At 46.3% G+C, this 14513-nt stretch overlaps 1 protein-coding gene across 1 annotated transcript in view; it reads right to left on the reverse strand.

Annotated features, from left to right (window-relative positions):
- ATP8A2 (ATPase phospholipid transporting 8A2) overlaps window positions 1–12737 on the reverse strand; it is a 526913-nt gene extending 514176 nt beyond the window's left edge. The window contains exon 1 of the mRNA XM_067713702.1: window positions 12588–12737. Within this exon, the coding sequence (XP_067569803.1) occupies window positions 12588–12615 (28 nt within the window). The 5' untranslated portion in view covers window positions 12616–12737. The remainder of the gene's footprint in view (window positions 1–12587) is intronic.
- Window positions 12738–14513: the final 1776 nt, after the last annotated feature.

Genomic DNA, 14513 nt, shown 5'->3' on the forward strand with positions numbered 1-14513 from the left:
CGCCGCAGTTTGTCCTTCCATGTCCAGTACGGTGGGACCTCTGCGAACAGGTATTTCTAAGGTGCCTGACATGTGGCCTGGAACTCAGGAAGGTCCTGGGTCTCTGGACTCCTCACCCCAGCCCTGCAGCCTCCCTACACCTTTAGCTAGTGGCGTGTTGAAACTGTAAGAAATTCTGGGCATCACTTAGCGCGCGATACACACACACCTTCTTCCATAGAAACAGAATCGTTGAGAGGTGAGGTGACTGGTCCAAGGTCACTTGATCTACTTTTGCTTGTTTTTACTTTAATGTTAATTTCGAAACTGTGCTTGGTCCTGCTGGGCACCATTCCATAAAGAAAATAAAAGGAAAAAAAGCTGCATCTTTTTAATATCTGATAAAATTCTGACCTCAGAGTGAACACACACGAAAAAACAATTTAAGGAAGAGCCGGCCCCTGCGTTTACCGATGTGACCGCGAAGCTTCACTGAACACAAGTTAAACACCAGGGGCTGACAAGGAGAGCAGGGTTCAGCAGAGAGGATTCTTGCCCGGGAAGGCAGAGCCATGAGGCCCCAAGCTCCCCTCCCGCGGGCCTCTGACTCGCATCTTCTTAGAAAAAATGCAGAAGGGATGGACAACTTGTTTTGAAAACTGTAGGCTGACAATTTCAGCTTCAAGTAGGATTCCTGCCTGACTATCTTGGGCCTAAAACAAAACAAAATGGGTTCCTGATAAGGAATGAGCCTTTAGCAGGAAGCTGAGGAAGAAGAAATGTTCTAAATTGTTGAGCTGAGCTTCAGGGCGGGAGAAAATGTTTCCTCAGTGGGTCGTCACAGATGCTGAGGGTGATCCTAAAAGTTCCTAGCAATGAGTTTCTCTTTATAAATTTATACATAAGACTTTAAGCCATTTCTTAAGCCCTTCTTTACCGTAAACTAAAACCCCATTTCCTTTTTAAAATGTTCATACATGTATACATCTGTATGTCTACCTTTTATATGTCTATGTCTGTCATGTCTATAGACATTTTAAAAAAATTTATTTATTTTATTTATTTATTTTTGGCTGCGTTGCGTCTTCGTTACTGTGCGCGGGCTTTCTCTAGTTGCGGCGAGTGGGGGCTACTCTTCGTTGCGGTGCGCGGGCTTTTCATTGTGGTGGCTTCTCGTTGCGGAGCACGGGCTCTAGGCACGCAGGCTTCAGTAGCTGCGGCACACGGGCTCTAGAGCGTAGGCTCAGTAGTTGTGGCTCATGTGCTCTAGAGCGCAGTTTCAGTAGTTGCGGTGCACGGGCTTAGGGGCTCGAACCCATGTCCCCTGCATTGGCAGGTGGATACTTAAACACTGCGCCACCCAGGAAGTCCCTCTATAGACATTTTTAAAGGAATGGCATATATATGGCACGTAAAAAGGTATAGATAAGCATATAGCTATCACGCATGTCCCTACTCTCCAGTTTAGGGAACAAAACAATATAGACACAGTGGAAGCCAACAGTCCCTAATCCCTTTCCTTTCCCTCTGTCCCCAGACCAATTTCCTTTCAGGCTTTCTTCATAAGGCCTCTCTCCTGTCCTTATTTACAAACTAACTAAAGAGCCACTCTGACAGGATTGGCGAAGGGTCCGGGAAGGAAGACCATTTCGTGGAAATCCTTATTCTCCTTAGGTGGTCGCCTAAAGCACTCTGCGAATGCATTCTGATGACTCTTGTCCAGGTTCTTCTCATTTTTACACACTGTTTTTAGAGAGAGTGGGCCACACTGGACATGGAACTATCAATATCTATTGATATCTATTAGTAGAACCAGCAATATCTATTTTCCAATGACAAAAGGGCAGTTGTCACAGACCCTGTCCCCCTCAATCATTCATTCACTCATTCACATTCACATCCAGCGTGTGACGCCGGCTGCAGCTGGGACGCCTACACGTGGCCTCTTCGGGTAGCCTAGGCTTCCTCACACCATGGTGGCTGGATCCAGTGGTGCCGGGAAAGAGGAGGCAGGTGAAAGCTATGTCAGCCCTTCTAACCTGGCCTTGGAAATCATGCAGCATCTCTTCCACCACATCCTGTTTGTTAAGGCAGCCACAAAGGCTGGCTCAGTCCAAGGGCACAGGAAAGAGACCCCATTTATTGATGGAAAAGCGGCAAGATTCTGGAGGAGCCTGAGGATTGGAAACACTGTTGCAGCCACTTGGGGAAGCACAATCTACCAGAACGAGCAAGAAGCAATTTTAATTTTAATAAAATATTATTCATAGGGCTTCCCTGGTGGCGCAGTGGTTGGGAGTCCGCCTGCCGATGCAGGGGACGCGGGTTCGTGCCCCGGTCCGGGAAGATCCCACAGGCCGTGGAGTGGCTGGGCCCCTGAGCCATGGCCGCTGAGCCTGCGCGTCCGGAGCCCGTGCTCTGCAAGGGGAGAGGCCACAACAGTGAGAGGCCCGCGTACCGCAAAAAATATATATATTATTTATAATGGTACCAAAATCATAAAATACTTATGGAAAAATTAATGAAAGATATGCAAGACCTCCACACTGAAAACAAGGCATCTGGGCTCCCAAAGGACAAAACAGAAGGACTTACACTGCCTCATTTCAGGTCTTAGGCTAATGCTGACACTGTGATGGGGACATGTGAGTAGAGAGAGCACCAAACAGCACAGAGCCCAGAAACAGACGCCTGCACATAGAGGGAAATGATTCTGACAGGCACTAAAGCAATTCAAGAGGGGAAAAGTCGTCTGCAATAAATGCTGCTGTGACAACTTGATGTCCATAGGGAAAAAAGAAGCCTTGACCCCTTAACCATACACAGCAATGAACTCAACCTGGATCACAGATGTCAGTGTAAAAAACTAAGCACATAGAGCTTCTAGAAGAAAATGGAGGAGAAAATACTTCTTATGCAGGACCGTAAAAAGCCCTGAGCATAAAAGGAAAAACTAAGAAATTGAACATCATCAAAAATAAACCTTCTGCTCATCAAGACGCCACCAAGAACATCAATAGCCCATCCATTGACTGGGAAAAGACATTCACGATGCATCCATCCGACAAGGACTTGTATCTAGAAGGTCTAAATAATTCCCACAGTGCAACACTAAAAGAACAACTTGTTCATCATCAGGAAAATGCACCTCACAACGGACATCGTGTGATGTTGCTTATGTGTGGAATCTAAGACAATGGTACAAATGAACTTATTTACAAAACAGAAATAGAGTCACAGATGTAGAAAACAACCCTATGGTTTGCCAGGGGGGGACGGGGAGGGATGAATTGGGAGATTGGGATTGACATATACACACTACTATATAGATAACTAATAAGGACCTGCTGTATAGCGCAGGGAACGCTACTCGATACTCTGTATTGACCTGTATGGGAGTAGAATCTTACAAAAAAGTGGATATATGTATATGTATAACTGATTCATTTTGCTGTACACCTGAAAGTAACACAACATGTAACTCAACTATACTCCAATTAAAAAAAAAAAACAATATTCCACCACACACCCACCAGGATGTTGAAATAAAGATAAATGACCCCAACTATCGTGGAGGATGATGAACAAGCAGAACTCAGACACTGCTGGTGAGAGTGTAAACTGCTGTGACCACCCTGGAAAACTTGCAGTTCCTGTAGAACTTAAATGCCCACCTTCCGTAAACCCAGAAATTCCACCTCTAGGTACTTACCCCCAAGAAGTGAGCACTTATTTACAAAAAAGACTTGTAAGAGGATATTAATAGTAGTTTTATTCATAATAACCTCACACTGGAAACCACCCTACAGGTAAATGGATAAAGAAATTGCAGTATGTTCATAGGCTATGACTCAGCAGTAAAAAGGAACAAATTTACAATTACCAATGTGTACAACAGCACAGACGGATCTCAAAAGGCTGACGCTGGAGGAAAGCAAGACACAAGAAAGTAGATACAGGATGGTTATGTTAGAGTAACCAGATTAGCCCCAAGATAAGTCGCTCGTGCTAAACCCCACATCAGCAAACCAAAACTTAACTAAATTGCTATGCTCTATGCTTGGCTGTCCCAGAAAAGGAAAGCCTAGTCTACCCATCAGGGCTTGTCTGCTCAGCACAAGTTTCCTGACCCCTCCAAGACTTCCCTTTGTTCCTTATAGGTAAGTAACCCTGCCTTAACCAATCAGCAAATGCCCAGTATAACTTCCTTGTACCTGCTCACTCTGGTCTATAAACACCCCTTGCAAGGTGTTCAACATCACTGATCATCACAGAAATGCAAATCAAAACCACAACGAGATCACCTCACACACGTAAGAATGGCTGTCACCAAAAAGACAAGAAATAACAAGTGCTGACGACGCTATGGAGAAAAGGGAGCCCTCGTGCATCGTTGCTGGGGGTATAAATTGGGGCCGCCACTATGGAAACGGTACGGACGTTCCTCAAAAAATTAAAAATAGAGCTACCGTACGATCCAGCAACTCTACTTCTGGATGTTTATCAGCAGAAAACAAAACCACTAAATTGAAAAGATATATGCAACCTTGTGTTCACTGCAGCGTTGTTTATAGCAGCCAAGGTATGGAAGCAACCTAAGTGCCCATCCATAAATGAATGAATAAAGAAGATGTGGTCTGTGTATATAAATATATATATATAGAGAGAGAGATAATATATATATGACGTGAAATATTATTCAGCCATGAAAAAGAAGGAAATCTTGCTGGTTGTGACAATATGGATGGACCTTGAAGGCATTATGCTAAGTGAAATAAGTCAGAGAAAGACCGTATGATATCTCTGTATGATATGATATCTCACTTATATGTAAAATCTAAAACAACAACAGACACAAGCTCATAGATACAGAGAACAGATTGGTGGTGGCCAGAGACGGGGGGAGGATGTGGAAAACATGAGTGAAGGGGATCCAGGTACAAACTTCCAGCTGTAGAATAAGTGTCCTGGGGATGGAACGTACAGCACCGAGACTATAGTTAATATTACTGTACGTATATTTGAAAGTTGCTAAAAGAGTGGATCTTAAAAGTTCTCTTCACGAGAAAACAAAGCTTGTAACTATGTGTGATGACAGATGTTAACTAGACTTATTGTGGTGGTCATTTTGCAGTATATACAAATATTGAATCATTATATTGTACACCTGAAACTAATATAATATGTAATTATATCTCAACTTTAAAAAAATCTCTCGCCTTGTACAGCTCTTTGGGACTTCTTTCCATCTGCTACATTGGATGCTGCTAGATTCATGAATTGTTGAATAAAAGCTTACTTGATCTAGTAAACTGATCTATAAAATGTCTGTGAAAATTTTTATTTTAACAATTCCATTTAAATGAAGTTTAAGAAAAGACAAAAATATATCTCAGGGCCAGGGTGTAGAAATTTACTGGGAAGGGTAACTTCCTGGGATGATAGAAAAGTTCTTTTTTTCTATAAAGGAGTAGATATTGGGTGTATGCATTTTTCAAAACTCATCAAACTGTACAGGTAAGATGTACATGTTTCACTGTAAACTATACCTCAACTTTTAAAATACTAATAAAGGGACTTCCCTGGTGGTCCAGTGGTTAAGACTCCACACTTCCACCGCAGGGGGCACGGGTTCGATCCCTGCTCGGGTAACTAAGATCCCACAAGCCTTAAGTTGCGGCAAAAAATAAATAAATAAATAAAATAAAATACTGATACAGGGGAGTTCCCTGGTAGCCTAGCAGTTAGGAGTCCAGGCTTTCACTGCCATGGCCTGAGTTCAATTCCTGGTAGGGGAACTGAGATCCCGCAAGCTGCGTGACGTGACCAAAAAAAAAAAAAAATTAAAATACTAATAAAGGAAGTGAAAACTTTAAATGCTTGTACTGGGATACTCATAATAATGTTATTTATAATAGCAAAAACCTGGAAAGCAAGCCCAATGGCAAAAGAATGAGCATTTAAATAATTTACAATTCTTTTTAGAAAATGATTCTCTTTAAAAGCAAAATTTTTGAAGACTATTTAATGGCTTGAGAAACCATAATAAGTTAAATGAATGTCAAATGTTAAATGAACAAAGGGAAAATGCAACTGTATATGTTGTGATCTATTTTTAAATACACATATATATTATATATAAATACACACACACACATCCGTATCTAAAAGGAGAGGTATTAAAACTTTAGCTGTTATTACCCCTGGGTGGTGCTAACTTAAAAAAATGCACAACATGAAAGTTGCAACTTAAGTTTTATTTGGGACAAAATGAGGACTGCAGCCCGGGAGACAGCGTTCAGATAACTCTGAGAAACCACTCCGAGGGGGCGAGGGGGGAGCCAGGTTATATAGAAGTTTTGCAACAAAAGGGCAGGTAGTCGGGAACATCAAAAGATTATTGTTAATTAAAGAAAACCAGGTATCTCAGGTTAAGGAATTTAGCGCTTTTCTATGTACAGGAAGATGCACGAGTCTGGGCTCACTGACATCGTGCCGTTGACCTGCACCTCAGCTCTCTGGAGCCAGTATCCTGTGATTTCACATCCTGAGTTTCCTCAGGGCTCACCGGCTCCCGCTGGAGGGCTGCAATCGTTGATGACTGTGACATCCTTTCTTTACTGATATGGCAGGGAATATTCCATTTATAAATATTCCATTTATCAGAGGCGTGCTGGCCAACCAGAATAAGTCTCCCTGGAAACTGGGCTTTACCTCCAGGGGAAGGGGTGATCCCAGCAGGGAAGCCAGAGGGCTTTACAGAGAGACACTTGAGGACAGAGGGGCTGTGGGAAGTTATAAGCAGGACATGAGTTGGGGGTTTCCAGCAGCCATCTTGGCACCATTGGGAGAGACGCTGTCTAGCGAGCATTTCTAAGATGCATTTCTGATAACATTGGGGTTTTTTGGGGGAGGGTGCACCATGCAGCCTACAGGATCTTAGCTCCCCAACCAGGGATCAAACCCCGGGCCCCCTGCATTGAGAGCACAGAGTCTTAACTACTGGACTGCCAGGGAAGTCCCTCTGATAATATTGTCTGACCTGATCGGTTCAGCTTTTTCTGAAGCCCAGGCCACTCACTGGACTTCATGTGATTGAATAAATTCCTTTTTTATGCACTTCAGGTAATTGTGCAAAAGTTCTACACAGGAAGGATTTAGGGAGGAAAGGGCTAGGGAACATAGCTTGAACTGTGCCAAAGGCTGCATTACTCACAGTGTAGATTTTGGGGGGGATCATGGAGATTAACGGGGGCGGGGAACTAAACTTTCCCCAAGCCACTCCTGAAACCAGCTACGTTAGTATCACTTGCAACCAAAATATTACTGATTAATACAAATCTCTGTACCATTTCTGCATCTCTTCTGCTCTTTGTCATCAAATTTGCTTGGAACAGGCTGTGTGTAGATGAATGAGTGTCAACTTAAAACAGCAAAGCTTTTTTTTAAATATAAATTTATTTATTTATTTTTGGCTGCATTGGGTCTTTGTTGCTGTGTGCGGGCTTTCTCTAGTTGCGGCTAGCAGGGGCTACTCTTCGTTGCAGTGTACGGGCTTCTCATTGCAGAGGCTTCTCTTGTTGCAGCGCACGGGCTCTATGTGTGCGGGCTTCAGTAGTTGTGTCTCGCGGGCTCTAGAGCACAAGCTCAGAAGTTGTGGCACACGGGCTTAGTTGCTCCGCGGCATGTGGGATCTTCCCGGACCAGGGCTCGAACCCGTGTCCTCTGCATTGGCAGGCGGATTCTTAACCACTGTGCCACGAGGGAAGCCCCAGCAAAGCTTCTTAAAGTGTCTCAATATCTTATTTTTTTAAATTAATTAATTAATTTATTTGGCTTTGTTGCCGCATGCGGGCTTTCTCTAGTTGCAGTGAGCGGGGGCTACTCTTCGCTGCGGTGCGCGGGCTTCTCATTGCAGTGGCCTCTCCTGTTGCGGAGCATGGGCTCTAGGTGCGCAGGCTTCAGTAGTTGTAGCATGTGGGCTCAGTAGTTGTGGCACATGGGCTCAGTAGTTGTGGCTTGTGGGCTCTAGAGTGCAGGGTCTGTAGTTGTGGCGCATGGGCTTAGTTGCTCCACGGCATGTGAGATCTTCCAGGACCAGGGCTCGAACCCGTGTCCCCTGCATTGGCAGGTGGCTTTTTCTTAACCACTGTGCCACCAGGGAAGTCCTTAGACGAAGAATACTTTTTTACTTCAAAAATAAAATGTGTTTGTGAGCATCAGCTGGTATATTGGCCATGGTGTTCCCATCACAAAAACAAAAATTCCCTAAACTTGTATCCTATGTGTATTTGGACCTTCTTAGGTCCATTATGTGATGCTCTACTGGGAAGTAATTAAGACCATGGACATAGAGAATGCCTATCTACTAAAAATTCCCCATCAGTGTCTCACCGTCACTTACAAAATTCTCCATAAATCAGGTAACTACTTCCTAACTTCAAGGATGATACAGCTCCTCGAATACTTTCTCCAGTATTTCCTTTTCTTAGAGAAAGTTTAGGGCTCAGAGTCTGAAGTAGCCAAGCAGTAGCCTTCTACCTAAGATAAATTCCAAATATCAAGAGGAAATTTCAGAGACTTATAAAAAGCTTTTAAATATGTGATTTCTATTAAGATCTGATTTCGCAATTTAAACTCAGTTACAAGGCCAAGTAAAACAAGGTTTACAGACTCGCTTTTGTGTCAGTCAGCATTTTTAATTGATCTCAGAATATTCTCTATCACCAGAGGAAGTTGACCTTTCATGTCTAGATGAATGTGAAAGATAACTAATGCGTAACTCTTTTTCCCTGTTTGCGCTCCACAATTCTTCTCTGAGTTGTATTCTACCTTTCGGTGAAAGGCTTGTTGTCCCATTTGGGCAGCTTGAACGGATGTGCTATTAAGGAGACACAGCGGAATAAAGAAAAATGGGTTTCTCAGCCAAGTCACTACGTATCCATTGGCCTTATTTAGATGAGTAGTAAGTCTCTTTAAACTCTGGAATTCAATGATTACAAAAATAATTAAGTCCATTTGGTATAAAGGGTCTAGAGCCATACTTGTACTCACAACAGCAGTCAACTGTGGACAGCTCTACACGTCCTTCTGTGTACCTTGGACCAGTGGGTGTAAAGCTTCTGCACAGAAGAGCACCTCTTACTAAACCCAGGAACTTAGGAACCGCTGATCCTCACCCGCACCTGATTCAGTAAGTCGTGGATTCTAGTCCCAAGGGTATCTGCCTTTCTGCAAGCATTCTGGGTGGTTCTGATATGCATGGTCTCTGCCCCATTCTGAGAAAACTGCCTTAGATTCAATCCAACTGTCTGTGTTTTGCACAAACAGAGAGCACGGCAGCCCTTCATCTGGTTGGCCCGTCAGGATGGGACCCGTGTGCTTGGGTTGCCGACTGTGGTCACAGCCCTGTCCCCACGTGACCTGAGAGTCAGAATTGCTCCATTTGGGCTCAGATGGAAAGAACCCCAGAGAGCGACAAGAGGGGGTGTATGGAGGCCCAGAGAAAGGCAGGCACTCAGGTGGGGGCGTGAGCACGTGTGGTTGTGATGTAACCTGCGTATACACATGTGCACAAGGATGGGAAGCATCTTGAAGCTGGCTCTCCTTCAGCCGTGGTGTTTGTTCCTCTAGTGATGGGGGGCCTGGAGCGCAGTGACAACCTCTCATCCAGGACGTCAAAGCCCAGGGACCAGCTGAGGAGAACCGGCCTGCACCGCTCTGTCAGCCATACTATAAGGAAGGCAGGTCACTGGGAAACAGTCTTGGAAAAGGAGCTTCTATCCCCCCTCCCACCAGCAGTCACAGCCTGAAAGGCAGTCTTGACCCTGCCCGGCTGCTTCTCAGGAAGACTTAGAGGAGTTTCCTCTCCTCTCTGCCTCCAAGAAAGACGAGACACAAAGGGAAGCATGAGTGTCCAGTGAAAAAGAGAGAGTGCAAGGGTAGAGCATGGTGTGAACTGGGCCATGCAGACAGAGCTTGTAGAAACAACGGCAGTTCGCTTCCAGTTTGCAATTAACAGGTGACTGCTGTGATTCTCGATGCTCACCCAGTGTTTGAAGCAACTGTTAACTTCACGAGTGTTAATTTAGTTAAACGTAGACACGGTCAGTACAGCCACATAACCAGGTATGAATGTGACTACAGGACATGCCAACTGATTTACAAACTCAGCGAGGACACTATAATACATCTACATAGTACCTAGGAATAAGGTAAATGTCTTTTCACTTCATACATTTTAAAAGAATACTTTTCAACAAAGGATGCTGGAACAAATTGGATATCCATATACACCAAGGTGAATTTAGACCCTTACATCTCACCTTGTAAAAAAAATTAACTCATAATAGATCACAGAGCTGAGTATAAAAACTAAAACCATAATACTTCTATAAGAAAACAAAGAAAACCTTTGTGACTTTGGATTAGGTAAAGAATTCTTAGATAGGATACCAAAAACACAGTCCATAAAAAGGAAATAGTGAACTTGACTTCCTCAAGATAAAATTGTTTGCACTTCAAAAAATGCCATTATGAAAAGATTTGCAAATCATATATCTGGCAACAGACTATACAGAACATTTCAACAAGACAAACAACCCAAGTTAAAAATAGGCAACAAGGGACTTCCCTGGTGGCGCAGTGGTTAAGAACCCGCCTGTCAATGCAGGGGGACACGGGTTCGAGCCCTGGTCTGGGAAGATCCCACATGCCGTGGAACAACTAAGCCCGTGAGCCACAACTACTGAGCCCACATGCCACAACTACGGAAGCCCGCGCGCCTAGAGCCCATGCTCCGCAACAAGAGAAGCCACCGCAATGAGAAGCCCGCGCACCGCAACGAAGAGTTAGCCCCCGCTCACCGCAACAAATGAAAGGCCACGCGCAGCAATGAAGACCCAACGTAGACAAAAATAAGTAAAATAAATAAATTTTTTTAAAAACCCTTATGAAAAAGAAAAGGGCACAGAAATGTAATGTGCTTTGCTTCCCCTGAGAGTAAATGGAGTAGCAAGACCTGCTCACTCTTTATGGCTAATTGCATTATGATAGTAAACTACTATACACACCGTGATTGTCATCTTAGCCACATGGAGAAGCTCTTGCAGCGCAGACTCAGGAGCCAGGGACACAAAAACAAGCAAGAGGTGAGGGTGGGGTGCGGGTCCCGCCCTGGGTGAGGGGGAGGTCTGGCTCGTTTATGTTCTTGAATTCGCTCATCATCTTTTCAATTGTCGTTTTTATAATGGATGAGGGACCTTATGCCTTACCATTGATAGATGATCTCTTTTCTCAAGTCACAAGAATCCCTTTCTTTAAGGGATTAAGCCCAGGGCTTATTTCAGCTGCGTCAGAGCTACAGGTGTGGCCGGTTCTGTTACTAGTGTTGCTGAGACACGGGAACAGCGGCTGCTTGAAATTACGCGGGATTCAAAAGACACAATTTTACATGCGGGGGAAAAGCTCCTAACATCCTTCCCTAATGGAGCAACCTTCATGAAAACAATACATAAGTTACGAAAAAATAGAAACATTAAAATAAAGCTCGTTAACTTTTGAGAAGTTAACGTTTAATATTTGGTTTGCTATCTGCTTCTTCACCTCTAAAAATATTTTACAAACATTCATGCTCATATAACGTTCATTTTAAACATTTTTTTCCCTCACTATTTTCTACTTTTTTTGCTCGGAGTTCTAAAAGGAGCGGCCACGACAGATGAATGTTTGGACCGAGGCTCTTCCTGAATTGTTCAACCACCAAGTGCTCTGGGCTGCATTTTGGCGGAGTGACCCGGGCACTCGGGCCACCGCGCGCCCCGAGGGTGAGGAAGGGGGAGCCGGCTCCGCCCAGGCTGCTCCGGGTGGGCGCGGGTGGGGACGCGAGGGGACAGGGGACCCAGGTGGCGCAAGGTCAGGCTGGAGGGCGGAAGTCTCAGGGGCGCGCAGCCCTGCTGGTGAGCTATCAGTTGACGTAGACCCATTTACATCCTCCCGAAAAAGTGGCAAGATGCACCACTTGTGCCCGAACTTCGGAAAACAAGCCCATCCAATGCGCCCTCAGATGATGGAGAACGGGGTGCACATTTATGGATACAACAGAGCACCCTGCCGCTAAGCGCAGGCACCCGGGTGCGCAGAGCCGCTCAGGCTGGGGCGCCTCCCAACAGGTGGTCCCGCGCCCCAGGACAGCCCCGGACACACAGTCGCCCCGCTCTCTCCGGCCCCCCCCCAACCCCCCGCTGATGTGACTGCCGGAGCCTGGAGAGGCAGGAAAGACAGACCGGGTAAAGGGACGAGAGAACAGGCGAGTGAGGGCGGGCAGAGCGAGGGCACGGGGGCGTAGGCCCTTCCGCGGCCTCGCCCCCGCTCGGCCTCCCCCGGCCCCCTCCTCACTCTCTGGATGCCCGCGCCCTCCCTCGCCCTCCTCCTGGCGCCTCTCCACACGCGCGTGGCCGCGCGCACCCCTCACCTGCGCAGGTAAGCTTCTCCCCCCCCGCCCCCCTAACGGCGGGCTGCCCTAGGCGATGTCTCCCCTCCCTGTCCCGTGCCCGTTCCTTCCCTCCTGTCCTCCCCTCCCCTGCGGCCCACACCGCGCCCCCTCTTACCCCGGGCATCCCTCGCAGCGCCCTCCATTGTTTCAGGGGACCCGCGGCAAAGCTCTCCAAACAGAACCGCCCAGGTGTGCGCGGCGGCAGGCGGAGGCCGATCTGAGCGCCCCGGGCGGACACGCGCCGACCCGCGTTAACCCGGCTGCACGCGTCGTGACGCAGGCCCGGCCCGGCCCTCGGGAGGTCTCTCCACTGAGGGGCGGACGCCTTAGAGAAAGCGGAGAGCGCCGCGCGGGCCAGGGGTACCCGACGAACAGGGAGCGGGGAGACAGAACCACACAGCCAGCCAGGTTAAGGGAAGAGGGATGTTCACCGAAAAGATTTCCTTAAGAGGGACAACGACAGCGTGGGAACGCAGCCTGTGGCTGACTCTGCCACTGCGCAGATAAGAGGTGCTAAATACGTGATTGTTTCAGAGTTTGCATAGTTTTGGTTATTAGAAAGATTACACATCCTTTCATATGTTTATTGGTATTTTCCTCCTGTGAATTGGCCATGAACGTTCTGCGTCTGTTTTTCTCTGGTTGATCGTTTATCCTTACTGTAAATGTTTTTCCAGTTTGGTGTTTTTCTTTCAACTGCTTTAGAATGTTTTATGGAGTGAGAGGGAGAAGCGGGGCAGGGGATTCCCCTCTCCACCCCGCCATCCAGGTCCCTAATTCACTAGAGTCCTTTGAGTGCAAGCAATAAACACTGACCCTGGCTAACTTCAGCAGAAAGAGAATTCGGCCTCGATGACCAAAGGTAGAAGAAGGAGGTGGAGAGCCTCAGGCAGGACAAGCCCCTGCGCTCCGAGGTCCAGGCACTGGACAGTCTCCTTAGAAAACCGTCCCCTTTCAGTCCCCGTGTCCACAACTCCACATTCACACTTGGGGGCGGAGCCTGAGTGGCCCAGTTTCGGTCGGCAGCCCAGCCTCCGTGGACAGGCAGTAGGGAGCGCGGGGATGGGAGGGGCTCGCCCACCCAGGCCACAGAAACAGCCAGCCCCAAGGGTTCAGGTGGTCAAATTGTTTCTAATCTTAGCCCTTAGCTTTCCGGATTTCATGACATTTCAAGAAAGCATTCTTTATCTCAAGCTTATACTTTTTTTTTTTAATGACCCATTTATTTTAGTATTTTTGTGTTCGCCTCTTTCACATTTGAATCGTCATCCCATCTGGAATTTCTTTTGCTTTTCCTAAGAGGCGGGGGTGTCCAGTTTTATTGTTTTCTGAAAGGCAAGCAGAGTTGTCCCCACCATTTACTGGACTAGCCATTTCTTCCTCGTGGGCGACACCACCTGTAATGCGGATCTTTACTCCGTACGATTCCCACAGAGACCTACGGCTATTCCTGAACACCATCCTTTACTCCAGGGACTGGGCTCTGAGGGCTGGAAGATCCCATGGCCTCTGGGTGGGCTTGGAGGGGGACAGGGTCGAGGACAGAGCCTGTCTGCCTAGCAGAACCCGGGAGAGGTTCAGAGCTCAGAAACACGGGCTCAAGGGACAGCGGATGAAAGAACTGACAGCAGGGGAGTTAGTGAACCCTGAGGAGTCCACACCAGCGTGTGCACACACAGACTGTGCACACATGCTCCCGTATGCAGGCACACGTGTGGATGCACACGTTTGCATACCTGTACACACGTGCACAAGCACAGACACAGACGCAGACCCCAACACACATACGACACACCTGCCTACTCAACGCACAGAACTTCCAGCAACCAGACATTTAGAGAAATAAAACAGGATAAAAAAATTAGGACATCAATCTGATCATTAATAGGGATTCCAGGAAGAGAAAACTGAAAAAATTAATAGGTGAAAATATTTTTTATAAAAATTTAAAGAGATATTTCTGGAGTTGTGTTCAAGGGTTTTCTCATTAAAAGGACCAGTCAAGTGCCTAACACAGGGAATTTAAAAAAAAAAAAAAAAC

The sequence above is a fragment of the Pseudorca crassidens genome, chromosome 18 (genome assembly GCF_039906515.1).
Source record: "Pseudorca crassidens isolate mPseCra1 chromosome 18, mPseCra1.hap1, whole genome shotgun sequence".
In the NCBI taxonomy this organism is placed as follows: Eukaryota; Metazoa; Chordata; class Mammalia; order Artiodactyla; family Delphinidae; genus Pseudorca; species Pseudorca crassidens.